Genomic DNA, 21,798 nt, shown 5'->3' on the forward strand with positions numbered 1-21,798 from the left:
TGGCCTCTTTCTGCACTGTAGGGTTTCTGTGATAGACACAATGGGGAAAATTTTGCATCAAAAAAGGCTAAATGTGGGTTTGGTGGGAAGTTAAACTACTAAAAGTCTAAACCCTGAACCTAATGTGCCTTCGACATGCTGATTTTCAATCTATTTCAACACAAGCAGGGTGGGCTGGGGTGGCAGTTGGCAGCCAAACTGCTCCAAGAGGCAGGTTGGCACCTTAAACGTAATAATGAGATTGTGCGCTACATTTTGTATTCACCCCCATATGAAATTGAACATTGGTCTCAGAGATCATGCCAGCTAAACTGAGGTGAGAAGCTGATGGATTCGGCAGTAAGTGCCTTTCCACTTACCTGCTGATCCAGTGTGCCTGCCTGGCCAACCAATGCCTGTCATCTAGCAGTTCCATTCTGTAGCTTTGGTAGCTCATTTTTAGCCATCAAGATTAACTACACCAACCTGTGAAACACTTTGCAATGCATTCTTTCATCATAAAAACTTTTCCAAGTGTTAAACACTCTTTAAACAAGCGCAAGAAAACCTGTCAAACCCCAAAGTCTGTGGGGAAACCCAGTACACCATCTATAACAGGCACAGACACTTCTCCCCTCCACTCAACCTCAACACTATTCTCCTCTTGTAACCTAGTATCTTGACCTTGACTCTCATGGATGACTGAATGGTACTAATTATTTTTAATTCATATTTGTCACACAACATTTATAGAGATGATTTTGTGCCATAGAGTAATTACAGTGACAGCTGAAATTTTGCTTATAAGCACTTAAACATATAACAATTTTAAGATAGGAATCTGAAAATAGGATCGAGCCACCTATTGTTAATTAAATATCATTTTTGGATATCTGAACAATAGGTAAACTATTACATCACCAATGTGGTTACTCACAATTTGGCAAAACAATGCTCTTTCAGAGTAAACATGGATTAAAATGAGAGGCAGATTGCTCCAGATACAAGAGAGACACGATAGATAAGAATCTAAGGAGCAAAGACTTCAAACTTTGATGACTGGTATTTATTCAAATAGTAAATATTATCGAAGGTTGTCAAACATTTACAAAAGCAAGTCATACGACGAGCAGCTCCAGATTTCTTGGAGTGACTGCACCTTGGAATTGTATTTGGATAGTATGTGATATGGTCAAACTGAAGGAGGAAACAAACTAAATTGTATTAAGTTTGCTCTTGGAAGAGACTCGATTTTAAAATCATTAACATACTTACCCATCTGACAGCCAGCATTCCAGTATTCTTGTGGGTTAAAATTGCTCGAGTCTATTCTGTAGGCAGATGGGTAGATGCGGGTGAGTTGTTTTTGGTTAAAACGGATGAAGTATTCAGGCTTTTGATGTAAAAGTTGGTTGGCTTGAGTCTCACTTAAAGACAAAACTTTCCCTGCAGGACCTGTTTGAGCATATTTAGAATGTTAACTGGGGACAGAACCTTACATAAAATGAAGACATCAACAACCATGACAATCTCATCTTTGTGTACTTTACCAAATTTAAAAGCAGAGGGAGTCTCAATATGAGTGCAATCATCTCAGTATGAGATAAGAGCTGCCACTGATTAGGTTCATGCTTAAACAACAGCCACTTGTATAAGTGCTGGACAGTAAGTCAATGCATTAGCACAACAATGAATCATTACTTTGAGGAAAGATGAGTGACAGGAAAAACACTGGCAGAAAAGCCTTTGACAGAAAAAACATTGAGATTCTCAGTAACACCCCCCCCCCCGGCGTGTTTCTCGGCAGCCCGCCATTGGCCGGGAGCGAGATCTTCTGTCAAGGGGATTTGCCATTCAATCCTTCCAATGCCACTGGGAAACCCACGGCAGGGGAATGCCATCGGCGGGGCCAGAAGACCCCGTCAGCATGAAGAACTGGAAGATCTCACTCAAAATGTTTTTGAAAAAGTGAGAGATCAGATGATGGAGGGTACAAGTGGTCAAAGAATTGACGTGATCACACACCATCCTCGACTTGGAACTATATCAGCATTGCTTCATTGTAGTTGGGTCAAAACCCTGAAATTGCTGCTCTATCAGCACTGTGGATGGGCCTACCCAGCAGTTCAAGCTGGCAGCTCAGCACCATTTTCTCAAGGGCAATTAGAGATGGGTACTAAATGTGGCATTGCCAACAATGCTTACATCCCATGAATAAATGAAAAAAATGATTGTCACAAATGTTTAGTGCTGCAAAACAACCTTGAATTCATCACAAGCTTAAATTCACATCACAAGCTGTGGCAGTGAATATATTACTGACGATCAGATTGTGCAGTAAGTGTTTTACCTATGGTGTTAGCAGGTCATTTTAATCAGTAGCAAGCTTATTTGCAGTTTTTTGTTCAAAGCTCAATCCAGATTTTGAAGCATTCAAACAGAATTTTATTTTCTTTAATAGGATTTTACAACTATTTCAAATGCATCTTTCATAGTAAGAATGCATACCATAAATATTTGATTGACAGCCGATTGTGTGTAAATGTCAACTCTCAACCTTTGCCCAAAAAATCCTTAATTTTTCACATATACATCAATCCCCAACTTTTGGTGACAAAATCCTTATTTTTTTCATATACACCAATTCTTTAAAACAGTAATTATGTGACATTTTCCAATGGCTTGGCCTTTTGCTTTTTTTCCCCCTGCCACCACTTCCTCTCCCAGGCTGTGGGGGTTGGCGGAGGCTCTCTGATAGGGAGCACAACCTGACGAAACCTTGTTGCGGACTGGGCTTAAGTTCAATGCCTCTATGGGATTTTGGTGGGAGCACCATGTTGACAGGTCATTACGGTCACCTAACATCTAATGTGCATTGTAAAAACAGATCAATCTGGAACTGAGTGCCATGCTACCTGAAAGACTGGGAGTTCCATGCCCTGTTCAAAGTTCATGGGTGATTAAGCCCTGGTACCTTGCTTGAAAGCAAAGAAAAGTTCCACCATTTAGGACAATTCAGACATGCACCCAAACAATAAGTGTGCTGATTGGTGTTTCCATACGTCTCAGCGATGGCTTCCGTATTATCTCTTAGTTGAAAGTAAGCCCCTTGAAAACATTACCTATGTAATTGTCAACCTCACCTCCCCCCACCTAATTTTTTGTCTAAAAATTGGGTCTCAGAAATTCAACTCTTTTTTGATCACGAGAGCCTCACAAATGCTGCTTACCTTTCCCTAGAAGATCCTGAGAAGTCACAGAGTTGGTGTATATAACCAGATCAGAAAGCCCGCGGTAGAGTTTCACTGTTTTCCTGCGGTGGCCCATTCTACGTAAAAACACAAAGAAAACTTACTGATGATTGGAAAAGTAGTTTAACTCCAGCAAACTATCCAACACTGGTCTGGAAGAAAGGTCAATTAGTGAGCTGAATAATTCCATTTACAACTCAATTAAATTTTGTTCTTTAAAGTGGTCCTTTGTAAGATTGCTGTAGCCAAATCTCTGGAGACCACTTTAAAAACACTTCATGTCAAAATGACTTCTACTGTTTCCATTTTAAAAAGTTATGGGTGGAATCAGATTCTTCCTAATTTTAAAATTGAAAGAGAAGAAAGCTGAAAATACTCGGACTTGGCACCATTTATGATGAAGCAATCTTCTCGTGTTTCGCGTCTAAGATCCCTCAGGGCTGGAAGGTATTATAGCTGTACATCAGGTAAAAAAGAACAAAATAAATGAAAGAAGGGAGGGAAGAGGGGGAAAAATAGAATAACGTGTGAATGAAGTGCTTGGGTGAAGAACTGGAAAAAGTGATATCAGCAAGAGGCTAAAGGAGACCATCGTAACAGAATCAGAGAAGTAAAGGACAGTGGAGATAGAGCTTGTGCATATCCAAGGGGCAGAGGCAAAAAGAAAAGTATAAAAAAATCAGAAAGGAGAGTTGACTCCAGTGGTCTGGGAATCTGGAAAAATAAACAAAAAGCAGATTGATATGAAGGATGTAGACCACTTGATTATTAGTGTGGGGGCTGCACCCGCAACCATCATTATGTTTCTCACCCTTGGATACACCAGCACACCTCTCCAACATTGTTCCACTGGAGCAAGCTGAGAGGGAGTGATTGGAGGCAGCAGTGCTGGTGAGAGATTAATTGAATTGTTTATTTATTTAATTAGTCAGCTAGTGTGTGTTTTTTTTTTGGCCTTTACTTTTGCAGTAGTATTTTAAGTTTAAAGTGAAAACTGGAAGTGGGCTGCTAAGGAGTCTGGGAAGGGTTTTTATTTTAACTTTAAAAGTCAGTTACCTGGGAGGTTCCCCCTCATTGTTCCACTGGAGCAAGCTGAGAGGGAGTGATTGGATGCAGCAGTGCTGGTGAGAGATTAATTGAATTGTTTATTTATTTAATTAGTCAGCTAGTGTGTGTTTTTTTTTGGCCTTTACTTTTGCAGTAGTATTTTAAGTTTAAAGTGAAAACTGGAAGTGGGCTGCTAAGGAGTCTGGGAAGGGTTTTTTAAGCACGTGAAGTATAAAAGGTAGGCTGCAGTATACAGTGGGCAGCGTCGGGAGCGGGCAGTGGAGTGCGTGGGAAGCAGAGTGTGAGGTATAAGGCTTTGGCTCACAGGGCTTAGGCAGAAAGGGTGAGCAGGGGTGAGTTTAATTCATTTTTGCTGTTTCTACCTGGTACTGGCAAGGTATCTAGAGGGGATGGGCGTGCAGGCAGTGCTATGTTCCTCTTGCACTATGTTTGAGGTGAGGGACGACGACAGTGTCCCTGCTGATTACATCTGTGGGAAGTGCACCCATCTGCAGCTCCTCCAAAACCGTGTTAGGGAACTGGAGCTGGAGTTGGATGAATTTAGGATCATTCAGGATGCAGAGGTGGCCATAGACAGAAGCTTTAGGAATACAGTTACTCCGAGGAATGAAAACAGATGGGTGACGGTGAGAGGGGCTGGGAGGAAGCAGTCCGTGCAGGGATCCCCGGTGGTCGTTCCCCTTAGCAACAAGTATTCCGCTTTGGATACGGTTGAGGGGGATGACATACCAGTGGTGAGCCGCAGTGAGAGGATCTCCAGCACTGTGTCCGTCTCTGTGGCTCGGGAGGGTAAGGGGCAGAACGGGAGGGCAATAGTTATTGGGGACTCGTTAGTTAGAGGGATAGATAGGAGGTTCTGTGGCAGCAAAAGAGACTCACGGATGCTATGTTGCCTACCGGATGCCAAGGTCTGTGACGTCTCAGACCGTGTTTTCCGGATTCTGAAGGGGGAGGGGAAACAGTCACAAGTCGTGGTACACATTGGTACCAATGACATAGGTAAGCGAAGGGACGGGGATTTAAAGCAGGAATTTCTGGAGCTGGGCTGGAAGCTGAGAGCCAAGACAAAACATGTGGTCATCTCTGGTACGTTGCCGGTACCATGTGATAGCGAGTTGAGGAACAGGGAGAGAGTGCAGTTAAACTTGTGGTTGCAGGGATGGTGGAGGAGGGAGGGTTTCAGATACGTGGATAATTGGAACACTTTCTGGGGAAGGTGGGACCTGTACAAACAGGACGGGGTGCACCTGAACCAGAGAGGCACCAATATCCTAGGAGTGAAATTTGTTACGGCTCTTCAGGGGGGTTTAAACTAATTTGTCAGGGGAGTGGGAAAAGGAGTTGTAGTCCAGAAGTCAGTGAGGGTGGTGAGGTATTGGGGAAGGTATCAGGGTCAAGGGTGGGTACCGGTAGACAGGAAGGTGGGTTGAAGTGTGTCTACTTCAATGCAAGGAGCATCCGGAACAAGGTAGATGAACTTGGGGCGTGGATTGGTACTTGGGACTACGATGTTGTGGCCATTATGGAGACGTGGGTAGAACAAGGACAGGAATGGTTGTTGGACGTTCCGGGGTATAGATGTTTCACTAAGTGTAGGGAAGCTGGTAAAAGAGGTGGAGGAGTGGCATTGTTAATCAAGGATAGTTTAACGGCTGCGGAAAGGCACTTCGAGGGGGATCTGCACACTGAGGTAATGTGGGCTGAGGTTAGAAATAGGAAAGGAGCGGTCACGTTGTTAGGAGTTTACTATAGGCCCCCAAATATTAATAGAGACGTGGAGGAAGAAATTGCTAAGCAGATTATGGATATGTGCGGGGGTCACAGGGTAGTTGTCATGGGGGACTTTAACTTTCCAAATATTGATTGGAACCTTTGTCGGTTAAATAGTTCGGATGGGGCACTTTTTGTGCAGTGCGTGCAGGAGGGTTTCCTAAAAAAGTGGATAGGCCGACAAGAGGTGAGGCCACATTGGATTTGGTGCTGGGAAATGAACCGGGCCAAGTGTTAGATTTGGTTGTGGGAGAGCACTTTGGAGATAGTGACCACAATTCGGTGTCTTTTGTTATTGCAATGGAGAGGGATAGGGCCGTACGGCAGGACAAGGTTTACAATTGGGGGAGAGGTAATTATGATGCGATTAGGCAAGAATTAGGGGGCATAAGTTGGGAACAGAAACTGTCAGAGAAAGGAACTAATGAAAAGTGGAACTTTTTCAAGGAACTGGAGGATGTACACCACTTGATTATTAGTGTGGGGGCTGCACCCGCAACCATCATTATGTTTCTACTGGATGTCCTTGATAGGTATGTCCCTGTCAGGCAGGGAGGAAATGGCTGAGTGAGGGAACCATGGTTCACGAAAGAGGTGGAATGTCTTGTGAAAAGGAAGAGGGAAGCTTATGTAGGGATGAGGAAACAAGGTTCAGATGGCTCGATTGAGGGCTACAAGTTAGCAAGGAATGAGCTGAAAAAGGGGCTTAGGAGAGCTAGGAGGGGACACGAGAAGTCCTTGGCGGGTCGGATCAAGGAAAACCCCAAGGCTTTTTACTCTTATGTGAGGAATAAAAGAATGACCAGGGTGAGGTTAAGGCCGGTCAAGGACAGTAGTGGGAACTTGTGTATGGAGTCAGTAGAGATAGGCGAGGTGATGAATGAATACTTTTCTTCAGTGTTCACCAAGGAGAGGGGCCATGTTTTTCAGGAAGAGAAGGTGTTACAGGCTAATAGGCTGGAGGAAATAGATGTTCGGAGGGAGGATGTCCTGGCAGTTTTGAATAAACTGAAGGTCGATAAGTCCCCTGAGCCTGATGAAATGTATCCTAGGATTCTTTGGGAGGCAAGGGATGAGATTGCAGAGCCTTTGGCTTTGATCTTTGGGTCCTCGCTGTCCACGGGGATGGTGCCAGAAGACTGGAGAATGGCGAATGTTGTTCCTCTGTTTAAGAAAGGGAATAGAAATGACCCTGGTAATTATAGACCGGTTAGTCTTACTTCGGTGGTTGGTAAATTGATGAAAAAGGTCCTTAGAGATGGGATTTACGATCATTTAGAAAGATGCGGATTAATCCGGGATAGTCAGCACGGATTCATGAAGGGCAAGTCGTGCCTCACAAATTTGATAGAATTTTTTGAGGAGGTAACTAAGTGTGTTGATGAAGGTAGGGCAGTTGATGTCATATACATGGATTTTAGTAAGGCGTTTGATAAGGTCCCCCATGGTCGGCTTATGATGAAACTGAGGAGGTGTGGATAGAGGGAAAGTTGGCCGATTGGATAGGTAACTGGCCCCTGTTTAAGCTCTCTCCTGCTATCTTTGTATTCTTCAAGAGCCTTGTCTGTTTTCAATTTCCTGAAATTTATGTATGCCTCCTCCTCCTTTTTCACTAAGCTCACAATCTCTCTTATCATCTCGGGTTCCCGAATCTTGCCACCTTTATCCTTCATTTTTACAGGGACATACTTGTCCTGAATTGTTAACAACTGACTAAAAGACTCCCACATAAATGTTTTATTGAACATTTTTAAATTATGAAATACTTACAGTGAACAAGAGAATCACAATGTTCCTTACCTGTAGACCTGCCCAGTTTCTTTCCCTGTGGATTCCTGCTGATCTTCGTCACTTGTAGCGTACAGTTTTGCTTTGGATTTTCCATTTTTCTGGGATAACAAAGGAAATCATATTAGGCGCAACATGCTAAATGCACTGATTAGAAGTTCTACTGCTACTAAATTCAACATATTGAATAAGCTTAAATAATTAAACTATAGCAGCCTGCTGTGTCCAAATCAGTTATATATTTCTCTATGTTTTAAATAACAGCTCGAACACATTGTACCAATAGATTAAAATGAGCAAATGATACCTTGTGTTTGGAAAAGCTACTGATAAACGAACGGTTGTGTGCTTTCTTTTCATTTTCTTTAACCTCTAACTTCTGGAGGAGCAAAAATAAAGGAAATGTATAGCGGTTAGATTTACAATATGAAACAAAAATCAGATATATGCCATAAAATATTCTATAAAATTATTAAACGATCATAAAAGCATTGCCTGATGATAATGACGATTAAATTATTAGAATAAAAAGAAAATTTCTTTCTTAATCGTGTTTAGCAGTTTTAGAATCCTTTAACAGGTGGCATAGTGATGCACTACAACTGTCCTTTAGTATTTGGATGTGGGATTGTAATTCCATAATTCTGCACTTTCCCAATTTAGGTCAAGTTCCTGACAGGCAAATCATTATGGCATGCTTACATACATCATTAATCATGAGTGGGAAGCTCAGGAATATTATTGTTCCTGACCCAGTTTATTATCCAGGAAATAGAGGCTTATGAAAAACTATTTACAAGAAAGTAATATAGCAGGAAATGGAAAAAAAGCTACTTAGCATTCTTTGTGTAGTCTCAGTTGGATACTACAGTGTATATTATACCTCTAGGGCAGTGGTTCCCAAAGGGTGCGGCGCGCCACACTGGTGCGGCGAGAGAGGATGGCAAGTATGGCGGGAAGATTCAAGGACAATCAAAGAACCATTTAAACATGGTTTAAACAAGCATTGTTTTATACTTTCTGGATGTCCCATGATCATATTATAAAGTAGTTGTCTTCTATGTTATGAATCAAGCACTGCTAGGAGTTGTTTTTTTTTTGTTTTTGAATGTATTTCTTATCAATAAAAAATTCGGTGTGGCGTGAGCAAATTTTTATTCCGAAAGTGCGGGCCAGTGGAAAATAGTTTGGGAATCACTGCTCTAGGGTTTCATTTTAAACAACCCAAGACTGTCTCCTGGTCTAAATGTCTTACTGAAATAAATTTCAGTTCCATCAACCATAGCACACAGCTAGCCTCACTTTGACATTCTTGCTCTCAAGCATTACTGGAACACAAATGTGGAGGATTGAAAATGTTGCAACTATGGTGGAAGTTACTTTTAAGATTTCTGTGACTTAGAGGAAGATTTTCATTGCATTTGAATAACATACCCAACACTGGATCAATTGAGGTCACAAGCCCGAAATGTGAGTTTGCAATTTTCCAGTAGGAAAGAAACTAAATTCAATAGTTTATGTACTAACGTAATGAAATGAGCTGGAAAAATATTTCAGTAAAGTGAATGCTACATTCGTTGCTTTCTTTGCCAGGTAAGAAAATTAAATGGAATGTTGAAATTTTTTTTTTCCTGATTAATTTCTTTCTTTGGATTAATTTATTCCTTTAACCCTTCTTCCACAAAAAGCCATGCAGGAAACAGCATTCTGCATCACATAGGAACAGGAGTAGGCCATTCAGCCCCTTGAGCCTGTTCCAACATTCAATGAGATCATGACTGATCTGTGGCCTAACTCCATATCCCTGTCTTTGGCCTATATCCCTTAATACCTCCGCTTAACAAAAATTTATCGATCTCAGATTTAAAATTAGCAACTGATCTCGGATCAACTACTGTTTGTGGAAGAGAGTTCCAAACCTTTGTGTGTAGAAATGCTTCCTAACATCTCTCCTGAATGGACTGGCCCTCATTTTTGGACTATGTCCTCCAGTTCTAGAATCTCCAATCAGTGGAAATAGTTTATTTTTATCAACCCTGCCTTTTCCTATTAAAATCTTGGAAGACTTTGATCAGATCATCCCTAAACCTTCTAAAGGAAACGGGCCGAATTTGTATAACCTCACCTCATCTCATGACTTAACCCCTGAAGTCCAGGTATTATTCTTGTAAACCTGTGTTGTGCTACCTCCAAGGCCAGTACATCCTTCCAAAGGTATGGTGCCCAGATCTGCTCACAATACTCCAAATGGGGTCTAACCAAGATTTTGTAGCATTCCTCCTGCATCCTTATACTCCAGTCCTCTAGATATAAAGGCCAGGATTCCATTAGCCTTCTTGATTAAGTTAGCCCACCAACTGTCAAACAATCAATTGATAAAGTTGCATTCCAAACCAACTGGATACCTGGGTTTGATCCAAAGACTAGCCTGTTGACTAAGCAGTGGTTAAGGGACTGAATTAGGTTTTCTGTTGGTCTTTTTGATGAAGATATGATATTGGAATAATGGAGTCCACTCAAACTCAACGCAATGTGATCAAACACCAACAAGAGTAATAACCCTATTTATCCATAGTACACTATATCTGAGGCTCTTTATTGGTGTCTATGTCTCCCTAGAGGTCTGCAAGATGGCTTCAAATTTACAGACCAACTATTCCACATTGTTCACAAATGTCTCATCTTTCTGGCTGTACATCTTCTAATTTCAGATTCCCAATAGTCGATGATTCCATCCTGAAAATCAGAAACGCGTACTGGTTTTACTAAAAGTTATTTTCAAAATTCTGTACAGCTTGGCAGAATATCTTACTGCAATGCCAGTCTCCTTCAAAGTTAGTCATGCTTAAACTTATTTTACTATCCTTTACCCCATGCTGACCCACACAAGAAGGTTCGAGTGCCTGATTCCATGCTTCAATGATTGCTATTTCCTTAGGTCATAGCTTGAGGCCATTTACATCCAATTAGCCAAGTGAAATGCTGGATGTGACTGAACAATGGATTGAATAAAGAACAAGATTCCGGCAGGGCAATGACTTGTGACTGATAGCTGATCTTTCCAAAGTGTGTGATTCATGGGCATGGTTGCTAATTTAAATTGGAATGAGTAAAAAGTAGGGTTATAATGGATTTCTTGCTGAAAGCACTCAATCACCCTGGTGAAAGAACATTATCTCCAAGTGCAATCATGTAGAAACAAGAGAAACAACCACAGCAAGATATAGATCGGTTGGAGGCTTGGGCAGAGAGATTGCAGATGGAGTTTAATCCAGACAAATGTAAGGTAATGCATTTTGGAAGGTCTAATACAGATAGGAAATATACAGTAAATGACAGAACCCTTAAGAGTATTGATAGGCTGAAGGATCTGGGTATATAGGTACGCAGGTCACTGAAAGTGGCAATGCAGGTGGAGAAGGTAGGCAAGAAGGCATACGACATGCTTGCCTTCATCGGCCGGGGCATTGAGTTTAAAAATCGGCAAGTCATAGAACATAGAACATAGAAAGCCACAGCACAAACAGGCCCTTCGGCCCACAAGTTGCGCCGATCACATCCCCACCTCTAGGCCTATCTATAGCCCTCAATCCCATTAAATCCCATGTACTCATCCAGAAGTCTCTTAAAAGACCCCAACGAGTTTGCCTCCACCACCACCGACGTCAGTCGATTCCATTCACCCACCACCCTCTGAGTGAAAAACTTACCCCTGACATCTCCTCTGTACCTACCCCCCAGCACCTTAAACCTGTGTCCTCTCGTAGCAACCATTTCAGCCCTTGGAAATAGCCTCTGAGAGTCTACCCTATCCAGACCTCTCAACATCTTGTAAACCTCTATCAGGTCACCTCTCATCCTTCGTCTCTCCAGGGAGAAGAGACCAAGCTCCCTCAACCTATCCTCATAAGGCATGCCCCCCAATCCAGGCAACATCCTTGTAAATCTCCTCTGCACCCTTTCAATGGCTTCAACATCTTTCCTGTAATGAGGTGACCAGAACTGCGCGCAGTACTCCAAGTGGGGTCTAACCAGGGTCCTATAAAGCTGCAGCATTATCTCCCGACTCCTAAACTCAATCCCTCGATTAATGAAGGCCAGTACGCCGTACGCCTTCTTGACCGCATCCTCCACCTGCGAGGCCGATTTAAGAGTCCTATGGACCCGGACCCCAAGGTCCTTCTGATCCTCTACACTGCTAAGAATGGTACCCTTCATATTATACTGCTGCTTCATCCCATTGGATCTGCCAAAATGGATCACTACACACTTATCCGGGTTGAAGTCCATCTGCCACTTCTCCGCCCAGTCTTGCATTCTATCTATGTCTCGCTGCAACTTCTGACATCCCTCCAAACTATCCACAACACCACCTACCTTGGTGTCGTCAGCAAACTTACCAACCCATCCCTCCACTTCCTCATCCAGGTCATTTATGAAAATGACAAACAGCAAGGGTCCCAGAACAGATCCCTGGGGCACTCCACTGGTCACTGACCTCCATGCAGAGAAAGACCCCTCCACAGCCACTCTCTGCCTTCTGCAGGCAAGCCAGTTCTGGATCCACAAGGCAACAGCCCCTTGGATCCCATGCCCTCTCACTTTCTCAAGAAGTCTTGCATGGGGGACCTTATCGAACGCCTTGCTGAAGTCCATATAGACCACATCCACCGCTCTTCCTTCGTCAATGTGTTTGGTCACATTTTCAAAGAACTCAACCAGGCTCGTAAGGCACGACCTGCCCTTGACAAACCGTGCTGACTACTTTTGATCATACTAAACTTCTCTAGGTGATCATAAATCCTGTCTCTCAGGATCCTCTCCATCAACTTACCAACCACTGAGGTTAGACTCACCGGTCGGTAATTTCCCGGGCTGTCCCTGTTCCCTTTCTTGAATATAGGGACCACATCTGCAATCCTCCAATCCTCCGGAACCTCTCCCGTCTCCATCGACGATGCAAAGATCATCGCCAAAGGCTCCGCAATCTCCTCCCTCGCCTCCCACAGTAACCTGGGGTACATCCCATCCGGTCCCGGCGACTTACCAACCTTGATGCCATTCAATAGTTCCAACACATCCTCTTTATGTCCACATGCTCGATCCTTTCTGTCCACCGCAAACCAGCAGTACAACCACCCAGATCCCTTTCCACCGTGAATACCGAGGTAAAGTATTCATTAAGCAGCTCCGCCATTTCTAACGGTTCCGCACAAACTTTTCCCCCTTCACCTTTTAAGGGTCCTATGCCTTCACATCTCATCCTTTTACTCTTGACATATTTGTAGAAAGCCTTGGGATTCTCCTTAATCTTACCCGCCAAGGCCTTCTCATGACCCCTTCTCGCTCTCCTAATTTCCTTCTTAAGCTCCTTCCTACATCCCGTATACTCCTCTAAATCCTTAACACCTCCTAGCTCTCTGAACCTTCTGTACGCCTCTCTTTTCTTATTCACCAGGTTCATCACAACCTTCGTGCACCACGGTTCCCGTACCCTACCAACACCCCCCTGTCTCATCGGAACGTTGTCATGCAGAGCTCCAGACAAACATTCCTTGAAAATCCTCCACTTTCCTTCGGTACTTTTCCCCAAGAATGCCTCCTTCCAATTTACCCGTCTAATTTCCTCCCTGATGACACTGTATTTCCCTTTACTCCAGAGAAACACTTTCCTAGCCTGCCTGATCCTATCTCTTTCCAATGCTATCGTGAAGGAGATAGAATTATGATCGCTATCCCCAAGATGCTCACCCACCGAGAGATCCTCCACCTGTCCAGGTTCATTAGCCAGCACCAGATCAAGTACAGCCTCTCCTCTAGTAGGCTTATCCACATACTGTGTCAGGAAACTCTCCTGGACACACCTAACAAACTCCTCTCCATCCAAACCCCTAGCCCTAGGGATATTCATGTTGCAGCTTTATAGAACCTTAGTTAGGCCGCACTTGGAATATAGTGTTCAATTCTGGTTGCCACACTACCAGAAGGATGTGGAGGCTTTGGAGAGGGTACAGAAAAGATTTACCAGGTTGTTGCCTGGTATGGAGGGCATTAGCTATGAGGAGAGGTTGGAGAAACTTGGTTTGTTCTCATTGGAACAACGGAGGTTGAGAGGCGACCTGATAGAAGTCTACAAGATGAAGGGCACGGACAGAGTGGATAGTCAGAAGCTTTTTCCCAGGGTGGAAGAGTCAATTACTAGGGGACATAGGTTTAAGGTACGAGGGGCAAGGTTTAAAGGAGATATACTAGGCAAGTTTTTTACCCAGAGGGTGGTGGGTGCCTGAAACACGCTGCTGGGGGAGGTAGTAGAAGCAGTGAGTTTTAAGGGGCATCTTGACAAATACATTAATAGGATGGGAATGGAGAGATATGGTCCCCGGAAGAGTCAGGGGTTTTAGTTCAGTCGGGCAGAATGGTCTGTGCAGGCTTGGAGGGCCTCTTCCTGTGCTGTAATTTTCTTTGTTCTTTGTCTCCATATCTGGTCCTGGAAGAGTTGGGGTGGGGATGTAATATCTGGACAGAGGCCAAGTGAAGGGCTTAGCGAGGCAAACCTGTGAAGGGCATGCTCACTGAATTTATCACTTCAATGCATTCACAGATCCACTAAGACATCAGTGATACAGGCAACCCTATCTAGGTAATGACTCTTAGCCAGATGAGAAGGGCCCATTGCAGGTTGGCCAGGATGAGTAACGGCCTGTGCGCAGCAAGTGGCAGCAGGGCCTCAAGTAGGTCAAGATGTTGGCGAACACGGACATCTGCAACAACGAGCATTGGCCTGACCATGGTTGTATCACAGGCGGTATTCCTTGTGAAAGGTAATGCTAAAGGTGCCCACATATGTCCCTGGATGTGGATGCTCACATCTGCTAGTTTCTCCAGTACGAGCTGCAGCCACAAGGATTCTGGAGGAGCAATGAGGAGCTCCTGGCCTGGATTGAATGAACAGCTGTCCAGGTCCCATTTAAATTTGGCACCAGGGCCTTTGGTCCACCTGGTAATGGCAGAGCAGGTGACTTCCTGCCCACCCCACCACGAGATTTGCCATGCCCCTCACAAAAAAATTACCACCCATGCCGGTATGAAAGAGATAAAACGCAGGTACTTTATCCTCAAACAAAAGCATTGTATTAAAATTCTCACTGTTACTACAAAAGAGGGCAAAGTCAAGCAAATTTACATGAAATGTTTGTTTGAACCAGTAAAAGAAACCATGCAATCACAATTGCAATATAGATTTTTTTAAACATTGAAGTGCTGTCCTTTCGTTTGATTCATTTATTTTGTTGAAAAAGCAGCAAATATCCTCCCAACCTGCTGTATCTTGTGGGGAATCTCCTTTTTCATCAGGCTACACTGGTGATGGTGGGGTAACTCTCTCATATTCTTTCATTCAAGAAAGGTGTGATCAAATACAGCCTGCAGCAAACCTTCCTGGTATGCTCAATAAATATATTTACCCACCAGAACTCCTGGTGCTGCAACCCTGTGCAAACCCTTTGGGCTGGATTTTACACAACCCCACCAGGCATGCTTCTACTAGGAGCCATGTCAAACATGCCGGATGGCCAGCCCACCACATTCCCACCCACACAGCCCTGAGCTGACACCTATAAAACACTAGGTGGGTAGGTGCAGAAATTGGCGGCCTACCATACTTAAATAAATATAGATCATTTAGTTTGGCTCGCAAGCCTATTGATTGGCAGAATACACTACGCATGCCTTAATACGGTTGGTGAAGTCGCGCAGGTGGAACTGGAAGGGCTGCTTTTTGTTGCCAAGGTGAAAAACAGCAGGAAGGATGGAAGGCATATTGTTTGAGGGTAGAATGGGGAGGGGGAGGGGCAGGAGGGTGCTGTGTACATTAGGGGCAATCGTTCAAAGGTGCCATCCCTCTTTCTCCCTCAACTCTTGCTCGGCAATAATTGCCCCTCCCCCCTAAAGCTCTCTCTCCCACTCTCTGGATTCTTGGATCCCACACTGCCCTAAATGCCCGAAACTTACCTTTCTGCGGTAGTCATAGCCTTTTAGGTGCTTCATCCTGCAGACCCAGTAGGGCTACTCATAAAACTGTTCAGAGTTGTCGGCCAATTAGGTTGACTGTTTGTTCTTAAGAGCAGGGCTTCCATCCCATCAGGAAGTCCCATTCTCAGCAAGTATTGCCCGCACTCCAACATGCTGTGGTAGCAGAGTGTGCTTCTTTAGGGCCTGTCACAGCCAGGTGATTTTCTTTCTGGGAGGTAAACAGTCCGCAGCTGCTTTTGTGAGAATACTGAAGCGGAACTGCCACCCTCTGCCCCAGAGCTTTTGGAAGCGCTTGCAGCTATGTCTACAGATTCCTCAGAACCAAATTCAGTGAAATGCTGGTGTGATATTTTGTTGTGGATACTCTGATCAATACTACACCGTTTCTGCTGTGGTGTTGCAAGTGTTGGTCCTGTATCTTACTGATGTGAAGCTGGAATTTCAGCAACAACCTCAACGAAAGTAATGAGACATGCTGAAATAGAGTCGCAAGTCATATCGATTTACTGCACAGAAGGAGGCCATTCAACCCATCCTGTGATAATGGCGTGTACTTGTTGATGGTACCTACCCCCCCACACCTCAACAGAATTGTTGCTGGACACCTTACATAATTAAAATAAAAATAACAAACATTTAATTGCACAACTGATTTTTATATAGGAAAAATTCTTGTATTACAGGAGAGCCATGAATTTTTATAACATGGGAGGGCGGCTTCAGAAGCAAGTCATTGCCCTCGATAATAGCAAGTATATAAGACCCAAGACCCCATGGAAAGTCAAGCTTCCCTCTTCTTCACAATTATAAAAGATATATTCGAAGAATTTTAATTTTGCTCTCTGCGCAGTAAGCTTTATTTGTAAACAGAGGGATTTTCCTTTTTCAGCTTTTGCAAGATGTTATCTTTAAGACTTCTGTTCATAATTTATTTAGAGGCTATCTTCTACTTAGACTCCACTAATTCACTCTGGGCAGATACCATTCATTTTGTAAAGCAGATGTTGGAGAATTGCATTTCCATGTAATACTGACGTCTTAACTTAATGCTCTGCTTGCCATGTTTTGAATACCAACGAGCTGTATGACAAATACAAAAACACTGGGCTGAAACGTAACCTGCAGGAACGAGTGTGGGAGTGGGTCGAGGTTATAAATAGAGGAAATTGCATGCTGGGAAGCCTGCTTCAACCTGTCAACTTCTGCATTTAACTGCAGCAGATGGAGCTGTGCCTGAACAACCCCCTCAGGAGAGGCCGGTTGTTTCAATATGTTAATTGCTCAATTATGACAATATTAATATGGCTTTAGCAATTTAATTGTGCGTCCATCGGTCTCTCAGAGCTTCTGGAACTCACCAAGGATAGAGAAAACATAGTGACAATGGAGGGGGCTGGGAAATATACCAATAAGTACTGAAACCTCATAGCTGCTTTCCTACCTACTTGTATGAAAAGCTTTGTTCACAGCATTTGTGCTGAGAAATTACTTTGAGAACACTGGACAATTGTTATGTCTAATCTCCATTATGGAGCTCTGATTAGATTGTTTTACCAACAAATTAGGACCAAAAAGACAAGTAGCAACAACAGCACCAGCTGGAGCAGCGGGAAGATCACCAATAGGAAAAGCAGCAGCCTGTAGCTCCATTGGAGAGATGAGCAGTGAGAGAGACCAGAGGAGGCCATGCCCACAACACAAGTTCAGCAGGGACAGGATAAGCTTTTTCGACCTGTAAGAACACAAATGTGTTAGGAGGCTTAGGGTACTGCAGCATACGGCTGACAGTCACCACCACCCTCAGCATCTCTGTCTTTAGACCTGTCCAGGGCTCTACTGAAGACATTTGTGGAATCTTGCAGTCAGTGGCCTACAAATACATATGTCAGGTGACTGATGTCATGTCTGCCAATCAAGAGTGACTGCACAGATGGATTTGCACCTCTGGCTGGCTTCCCACAGGTGGAAAGCATTATTGACTGAGGGCATGTGGCAATTAAGGTGCCCCAAATCACCAAAGACATGCTTCAACCATGTAGGCTTCCACTCCCGTAATAGTTGTTTATTCAGGTATGAGCAAGATTCTAGGACAGCCTGTGTCCATAAAAGTTCATTCTTTCTGATTTCTTCACACGTTGAAGTAGGCTTAGTAGTTTGCTGTTTAGAGGCATGGGATGCCCATTTCAAATGTGATGACATCTGTGAGGAACCCAACCAATGAGCTCCAGGAGTGATAGAGTGGAAGCCATATGACCACCAGCTGTGTCACTGAGCAAGCCATTGGCATACTGAAGAAGCATTTCAGGTGCCTAGACACATCTGGAAGCACACTTGCGTATGTTCACTTTGTTGGGTTAAAATCCTAGAATTCCCTCCCTCACAGCACTGTGGGTGTATCTGCACCACCTGGACTGCAGCGGTTCCTGGCAGCTCACCACCACCTTCTCAAGTATAATTAGGCGATGGGCAATGAACGCTGACCTAGAGGCCGGAACCCTTGAATGAATTTTTTAAAAATGCACAAAGAAAATCTCCAGAATGGCCAGTGTGTGCTGCGCTCTGCTCAACATTGCACAGTAGCAAAGTCTATCAAAATTTCAGATTTGGAGGGGCCTTTAAATATTGGAGTTGAAACCGATATTGCAGGTCATCATCACTCCCACTAATTTGATCAGGAATCCCAGAAATAACATGAAAATGCAATGATTCAGTTAAAAGGCCACTGAGATTAGTGGTTACACTTATTTCAGGGTCCCGCATGCTATACAATACCCCTGCTTCCAGTATGTCAGGAATGTAAAATTAATCAGGCCACATAAGGACTATGTAAAGCTCTTTCAGAAGTTTCATATGCATATGCCCAACGGCTGAAAAATTCAGGCAGTAGTGTATCAAACATTATTGATGAGCTGTAGACATCAATGTGACAGATGCTAAAAAGTAAGGTTGCTGGTACTTAATGGCTTGTCCTCAAATGAAGTGGTTGCATACAGTAACAGAAGTTGACTTTATTTATCTTATCAGGTGCATACATATTGCATGTATAAAGAATTCTGGATACAGTGATTGGTTTGACAAATAGTGAAAATTACTCCATCTGATTTGGTATCACATTCTTGCTCATTTTTGGGTCAACGCATGTTCTTGTTCACAAGAATCATGCAAGAAAATCCATAATTAAAACCTTGAAGCCCCTTCATTGATCTTTGAAGACTGGACTCCAGGGCCCAATAACTGCTGTCAATTGTGGTCTCAATTGGCATTTTTAGCTATGAACAAGATATCATTGATGTTCAGTGCAATTAAACTTGATGAGTTGTACCTTCTTTGCAAAAAATGGCTTGAACGTCAAGGTAAAAAAAACATTTTAGTGTCTGTCAGTTTCATTATCACCTTTAAATGGGTCAAGATGATAAAACTCCATTAACAGCACAAAATGTGTTATAGACAATGGAATGTTGAACTTCAGCGTGGAGATAGAAATGCATAATCAGATCATTCCTCTGTTATGCATCGCATCTGATGATCTGTGAGGACAGAACAAATCAAAATTTCCATTGGCTTCAAGGCCAAAATTGTGTGCTGCTCAGGCACTGCTGACTTTAGCAATGAAAATCAAACCCAGCGGGTTAGGCACTTGCAACCTCAGCATTCTTTGGATTGTGGTAGGATGGAGATTAAGATCAGAAAACAAAAGGTCAATGTGAAAAGGCTACCTTGTAAGGAGAAGTCATTACAACAAAAATTAAAAACTGAAACTCGTCTCCCATTCTGGTGACCTGACAGATAAAAGAGGTATGCCTGCCTAACCCAGTCAACATGTTACCATAACATCAGGCTCTTTGCACATGCATTGCGTATTTTATTTTGTTGCCCATAGCTATCTTCTATTAATAAGGGATTCGAGAAGAAAACAAGATAAAAGACAAGTACAAAGAGAACTATAAACAGATGAGAGGAAAGGAGGTCAATAATGACTGACAATGCCAGTTCCTTTTCTTCATCATATTATTCCAGGTGTGTACATAGTAAACATCAATCCCTTCCTCAAATTCATCTAACCTCACAGTCTCAGCTTCTCTCCTTCACACTCTTTTCCTCCTCCATGCTCACACTGGATCAAAGTTATCCTGCCACTCATCTAGCAGCTTGCCAACATCATAATGTTGAACACAACCTCTACTGTTTGGTTCTCTCTTGCTCACCTGGGGTTTGAGCAACTGCTACTGACAGCAACACAGGCTTCCCATTCACACAAACACATGGAAAGAACAGCAAATAGTTGCAGTGTGAAGGCTGCACCATCACAGCAGTGTTCCTAAGAAACTCATAATATACAATCCCTACATTTCTTTACTAATTGGCATTGTATGTTTAGGATTGTGGTGAACCATTGTTGGTTCCCACCAGGTAGTGCTGAGCCATGGTCTGGCCAGTACTAGGAGTCTGTATATATGTTACTGTTGGGGTTAGGGTTGGGCTGTTCTACCTGTTAATATAGTTGTTATGGTACACCCCAGTCGGCTCCGCCTCCTGGGAGAGGTATAAAGGTCACTGCTCTGCCTGGTGACCCTTTAGTCTGGGATCGTATACTGTATATGGTAGCTCTGTTATTGTTGGCAATAAAAGCCTTTATTTCCCGAGTACATCACGCCTCTCGTGTGTTATATCACGCATCAAGGATGAAATGTCCACCAAGCTTATTTAATCATAAATCAGTCATTGGGTTAGTACAAATTCTGATCATTGCCATTACAAGATTTTTTTGGTGTGGCTCAGTACCTAGAATAATTTAACCAAATAACGTGTGGCTTTGTCAAGTTAATAAACTTTCACCCAGTTTGAACTTTCACGCCAAATGTCTTAACTCAAACATTTAAGTTGTTGAAAAATAGGCAATGCGTCTACAAGAAATAACATCGATTAGAAATAAATGCTCTTTACTCATGTTGCAAATAAAATATCAGTGCTATTTTTCCATTTGACAGTTCTACGAAGACTATATTTTCAAAATATGTGCAAATTTCCACAAGTTCAAACCAACTTGAGAGGGAGTAAGCAATTCCATAGGTTGAATTTGGTTCTGATTGACTGAAGACTCAGTTGCTGAAGTTGCTGATGACACAAAGATAGGTGGGAAAGTAAATTGTGAGGACATAACATATCTAAATCCCTTTGTAGATTCTTTAGTGAGTGGGCAAAAAATTGACAGTATGTGGGAAAATGTGAAAGCACACACTTTGGCAGGAAGAATAGAAAAGCAGTACATTATTTAACTGGAGAATGACTGCAAATCTCTATGGTACTGAAGGATGTGGGTGTCCTAGTACATGAATCACAAAAGGTTAGTTTGCAGGTACAGCAAGTGATTGGGAAGGCAAATGGAATGTGACATTTATTGCAAGTGGAATGTAATATAAAAGTAGGGATGTTTTCTACAATTGTATAAGCCCTTGGTGAGACCACATCCGGACCACTGTGTACAGTTTTAGTTTCCTTGTTTGAAGAATGATTTAGAGGCAATTCAGAGAAGGTTTGCTCAATTGATGCCTGGGATCAAAGGGTTGGACATGCTGGGCCTATGTCCACTAGAGTTAGAAGAAAGTGAGATGTACTTAATGAAATATGCAAGATCCTGAGAGAAAGTGACAGCATGGACGCTGACCCCTGTGGGAGAGACTAAAATTAAGGGACATCGTTTAAAAATAAGGATCCCCATTTAAACAGAGGAGAATGTTTTCCTCTCAGAGGGTTGTTGGTTCGTGAAATTCCCCACACAGTAGTGGAGATAGGGCCATTGAATATTGGTCAGGCTGAGTTAGATTGACTTCATTGTCAATCAAGAATCTAAGCAAATAGAAGATGGGAAGGAAAGTGGAGTGGAGGCCACAATCAGATCACCCTTGATCTT

General features: G+C 43.0%; 1 protein-coding gene across 1 annotated transcript in view; it reads right to left on the reverse strand.

The window, feature by feature from the left end:
* The window catches only part of plch1 (phospholipase C, eta 1), a 77,641-nt gene that overhangs the window by 21,733 nt on the left and 34,110 nt on the right, over window positions 1-21,798 (reverse strand). Inside the window, exons 12-15 of the mRNA XM_078203612.1 lie at window positions 8,164-8,235; window positions 7,869-7,957; window positions 3,210-3,307; window positions 1,255-1,434 (exon numbers count right to left, since the gene is read on the reverse strand). Coding sequence (XP_078059738.1) covers window positions 1,255-1,434; window positions 3,210-3,307; window positions 7,869-7,957; window positions 8,164-8,235 — 439 coding nt within the window. The remainder of the gene's footprint in view (window positions 1-1,254; window positions 1,435-3,209; window positions 3,308-7,868; window positions 7,958-8,163; window positions 8,236-21,798) is intronic.

The sequence above is a fragment of the Mustelus asterias genome, chromosome 3 (assembly GCF_964213995.1).
Source record: "Mustelus asterias chromosome 3, sMusAst1.hap1.1, whole genome shotgun sequence".
In the NCBI taxonomy this organism is placed as follows: Eukaryota; Metazoa; Chordata; class Chondrichthyes; order Carcharhiniformes; family Triakidae; genus Mustelus; species Mustelus asterias.